The sequence below is a fragment of the Plectropomus leopardus genome, unplaced genomic scaffold (assembly GCF_008729295.1).
Source record: "Plectropomus leopardus isolate mb unplaced genomic scaffold, YSFRI_Pleo_2.0 unplaced_scaffold10418, whole genome shotgun sequence".
In the NCBI taxonomy this organism is placed as follows: Eukaryota; Metazoa; Chordata; class Actinopteri; order Perciformes; family Serranidae; genus Plectropomus; species Plectropomus leopardus.
This window is the reverse complement of record NW_024610972.1, coordinates 1-4,601: the sequence shown is the minus strand read 5'-3', so window position 1 is coordinate 4,601 and position 4,601 is coordinate 1. Positions and strand designations below refer to the sequence as shown.

Here is a 4,601-nt window from a genome sequence, read left to right as displayed (position 1 = left end):
TACGTAAATGTATTTTTTTCTTCTTTTTGTTATTCATGTTTTTAACTGCTGTTTTTGTTTTTTTTTTCAAAGACATCAATCAATATATATATATGTATGTGTGTGTGTGTAGGGAAATATTCATATTTTTCTCTTAAGCACTAATACACAAAATACTCAGACACTCAAGACACTAAGTATCAAAAGTGAAAGTCATCAAATATGTCCTCTATTATCTGTTTAGCCATTCATTATTATTATCTCATCATGTATCAAAGTAGGATTTTATGTTGTTGTTATGCTTTAACGCCAACTTTAAGACTGTATTTTCCAGTCAGGTCTTTATTTCTGGTTTGGTCAAACCATGAAAAATAAAAGTCATTTTATGTCTATAGGTGCAACATTTAGATCTCCATCTCTCAAAATAAAGATTTACATAAATTTATCTGATAAAAGTAGTTATTGAAATTTGTTCTATAGGGGCTTTTATTTAAATATAATCTATTCCTGTTTTGTTATCAAAATTAAGTCTTTATAATCTTCCAGAGTCATAACGATGGAAATTAAAATATAGTTTACATTTTTTTTTAAATGGTAGACTACATTATAAAAGTGCAATTAATAAATATAAATATTTAGTATACGTAATGACTTGAAACTATTTAAATCATGCAAAAAAAAAAAACAACAATCAGCAATTAACCCCCAAAAGGTCCACAGTGAAAAATAATTTATTACGTGTGTATTAATAATAAAAATAGTAAATGTTGGCTGAGGCTAATTTGCAGTCCAAACAGCTGGAATGTAAACATAGAGAAAGAAAATCTTTTTAACCTTCTTAAATCTCATCCAGACTCTTTTCTGTGGTGGTCTGCTGTACAGACTCTGAGACTGAATGCGGGATAAAAAAAGAGAAAATAATATTTTACATAATATATCCATGTAATAAACATAACAGGTCCCAACATTTAATATTAATTACTCGGGGGAAGCTTTACTGCAAACACACCATTAACAAAAACTGCTCATCCAAGTCAAATAAAACAACCAAACACCTTGATGTTTTAAAGTTTAAAAATAAAATAAAATCACGTTACAGTATGCTGTGTGAGTATTTGCCTGTAGCCTTGTCTCCTGTTGATCACAATAAAAAAAATTGACCAAATGCTAACAAGAACTATCAGCTGGCACAAATGCTTGCCAAAATTTTAAGGTGAAAAAAAAATTCCTTCAACACACGGTGGCATCGACTGGTGCACTGACGACCCGGCAGCAGCAGACAGCTGAGTCACCTCCTGCTCTCAGCTGCTGTGCCTTAATTCCACACTATAGAAAGTTATATATGAATTGTCACATTTTTGGGGGAAGCTGTTTTGATACAAAGACCTTTAAAGTCTTTTCTGTTTCATACTGATGGGAAAAAATGAAATATGCTAGCTGACGTCAATCAAACTTTGACGATGATTTCACGATGAGTCATTCTCTCGTGTTTTTTCGTCAATAACATACAATTCTGAGTAGTTTTGTCACTTTTGCTGCAGGGTCAGAATAGGTCAGATTGGTGAGAAAAAACTTATTTTAAAGGTCCAGTGTGTAATACTCATAACTGTGTTCTCATTAGTGTGTAATCGCCTGAAACAAAAGCCACCTTTAAACCGCCTTTCAAGGCAGGAATATTACACCACAACACAGCCTTGCCGTTGTGTGTAAAAGGTATGATCGCAGAAAGGGAGGAGAGAGTTGCCTCGCCTTTAAGTCACCAAGGGAGGTAGTGACAGGGCTAAAAAACAGGCTAAAACAGTGTCTGTGTCACAGCATGGGAGTGAGGGTTTGATTAATTTTTAGGCGTGAGTTCATTCTTCACAGATATGTCAGCACAAAATGTGCATAAGAGTCCGATCCAAGAACAAATCCCAAATACCAAAAACATTTGTGAACATCAGAATCTTTGTAAAAACTGCATTAGTGGGTTTTAAGAGGAATTTTTTTCTGCAGAATGGTTGGTGAATGAGGCCCAATGAGATTCAGGAGCTCATAATCCTCCGAGCAGAGGAACGAGATCAGCCACCATGTACCAGAGACGGTAAGTGATTGTTATTGACATGTTATGCCTTTGTTGTTGTGTATACAGCGCTGGCAATGTGTATGTTATATGTCACACTAGAGGCGGATGCTGTTGTGTAACATGTCATGCCTCTTTTGATTCCACAATGCCAGCACACTGTCTAAAATAACATACTAGAGCGCCATGATGCCACTGTCATTTGGTTTTGAGTAAACATGTTAAACATGTGCCATGAAGAAGGGACTTTGCAGTGGCCATATGGTGCCTATAAGGGCCACTGGCTCTACATAGGGCCATTCATGTTTTCTCCCGTAGTTCTCCTACATGAAGGAAATGTGTCATTTCTGCAACCTCACTGCTACATGCCACTAAATCCTCAACACTAGACTTTTAGATTGTTGTGTAGTCTGGACCCAAGACACAGATGCTTATTTGTGGTGGGCGTCTCTCCCACCTGAGCTATGTTTAGGCTCCACCTTCTCTTCGCCCACATTAGGACTTCCTGGCTGCAGCACACAGGGACAAGTTTGGTGCAGGGTTGAAAATTCACAAAGTCCAGGCATGTTTTTTTGTTTGTTTTTTTTAAATAGACTCCACCATCTTTGATATGACCATGCCTGCCACAGTTTCCCCTGCGAGCTCGCCGACACCCCCTGCTGGTCAGTTCAACGATTTAAAAAAAAAAAAAGCTCTCTGTCTACTTCCTGTTTTTTTTCTTACTTTGGTGCAGAATAAAAAGTCTTTTCCTGTACAGGAGAGCCACAGAGATGATTTTAGCCTATAAAATGTGGGTCAGCTCCTGGCTGATCTTAGTTTTACTGTCAGCGTTGAATCCTGGAGACCATGTAGTAAAGCAGGAAGAAGACTATGACCAAGCCAATAGAGACGTAGCAGAGGATCCGGCGGTTGTCCCTGCCGGATCGGACCATGGTGGAGAAACGCTTTACACTGCCGCTCAGCAGTCCCGTTGCACTTAAGAAGTTTGAGTCCTGACAGGAAAAGGGAAAGAGGTATAACACTATATAAACAGATATTTGATGCAGAGTCAAACGGCATTTAAAAATGACTTATTGAACATTTTTAGTGGTGCCTACAGGACAGCCTCAGGACTTAAAGTAATTCCAATACTATACAGGAAACTTCAGGATGGAGAGATAGTCAGTACCGCCTATATTTAAAACAATGGGAAAGGGTAACTAACAGTTAGGGGCCATACTTGGTCTATAACTGTGTTTGGGTGGGTGAAGAGTGTCAGTTGGCATCAACATAAATGCCAAGTCCCAAGGCTTCAGAGTGTGTGTGTGTGTGTGTGTGTGTGTGTGTGCGCGCTAACCATGCCGTCCAGATACTCGTTCTGATCATCAGCTTCTCTGTCGATTTCGTATGCCAGCTGTCAGATTTAGAGACAGCACAGATAATGTAGTTAAAAACACACAGGTCTTACATTTAGAATTGTATTATTTCTAAAAGAGTATTAAATAATGACATTAAATTAATCTTTAAGTTATCTCGGGGGCAAACTACACAACAGAAACGAGAACATAAAGAACGCAGAAATCTGTCTCTCCACTAAGACAAGAATTACAAGTTTATTTGATTTTTATTTATATAGCCCAATATGTGCCAGGTGTATATGGGTATACAGGAAACTTATAGAAGAAGAGAGCAAATGTCGGTTGTGACTCACAGATTTCAGTCTGGAGACTTTGGTTGCCAGGTTATCAGCCAGCCGTTTGTTTTCAGCATCCAGCATGTCGTCCACCGAGCCATGACCTGGAGACCCACAAACAAACTGGATTAGAAATGAGACAGTGGTTGTTGAGGACACCCTATTTCTGCGTGAAGTCCTTGGTATGTTCCGTTTTCACATCCATACCATTATTTTACAAATGCGGATTTGATAATGAAATGAATAAAGCAGTGTTTTGCGCCTGCTGCAACATGTAAATCAGTTAGTAAACCTGGAACACTTTATTTTACCAGTTTCTATTCTAACTATCATGATCATTGACTCTGATGTTAGTCTGACACTTTAAAAGGATTATAGAAGGATAAATAATAAAGTGTGTGGCAGATCTCTACCATTGGTCTATGACCTGCAGAGACTTGTAGCCACTTAACTTTTGCATTAACTGATGTTAATATATTCAGTGGGGGAAATAAGTAATCAACTTATCAACATTTCTGTCAGTAAACATTTCCAATTCAGCTATTTACATGAAATTTACACCAGACACTGATATTAACTTAATATAGCGATACAGATAAAGACATCATAACATTTCAATCCACAAAAAAGTTATGTCCATTAATGTGGAAGAACACACACAAAATGTGTTTGAAATGCCAGCTTTTAGGAAACTCCCTGTATGAAGACATCAACCTTTCCTCCACATTCTTCCACACAGTCTTTTGTTTAAGATTTTTTTTTATTTTAGCCATTATTCAAGATAAAGCAGCTCAAGTGTGAATGGGGAGAGAAAAAAGGGGATGACATGCAGCAAAGGACCGCAGGTCAGAGTCAAACCCACGGCCACTGCGGCGAGGACACCAGCCT

The 4,601-nt window shown here is 37.9% G+C and overlaps 1 protein-coding gene across 1 annotated transcript; it reads right to left on the bottom strand.

Moving 5' to 3' along the window:
- Positions 1-2,317: 2,317 nt before the first annotated feature.
- Positions 2,318-3,814, bottom strand: LOC121963207 (BET1-like protein). The gene is made up of 3 exons (XM_042513529.1): positions 3,732-3,814; positions 3,378-3,434; positions 2,318-3,033 (listed from the first exon to the last, which is right to left on the bottom strand). Exons 1-3 carry the CDS (start codon positions 3,795-3,797, stop codon positions 2,866-2,868), a joined length of 291 nt encoding a protein of 96 aa, XP_042369463.1. The 5' UTR covers positions 3,798-3,814; the 3' UTR covers positions 2,318-2,865.
- Between the last annotated feature and the right edge of the window lie 787 nt (positions 3,815-4,601).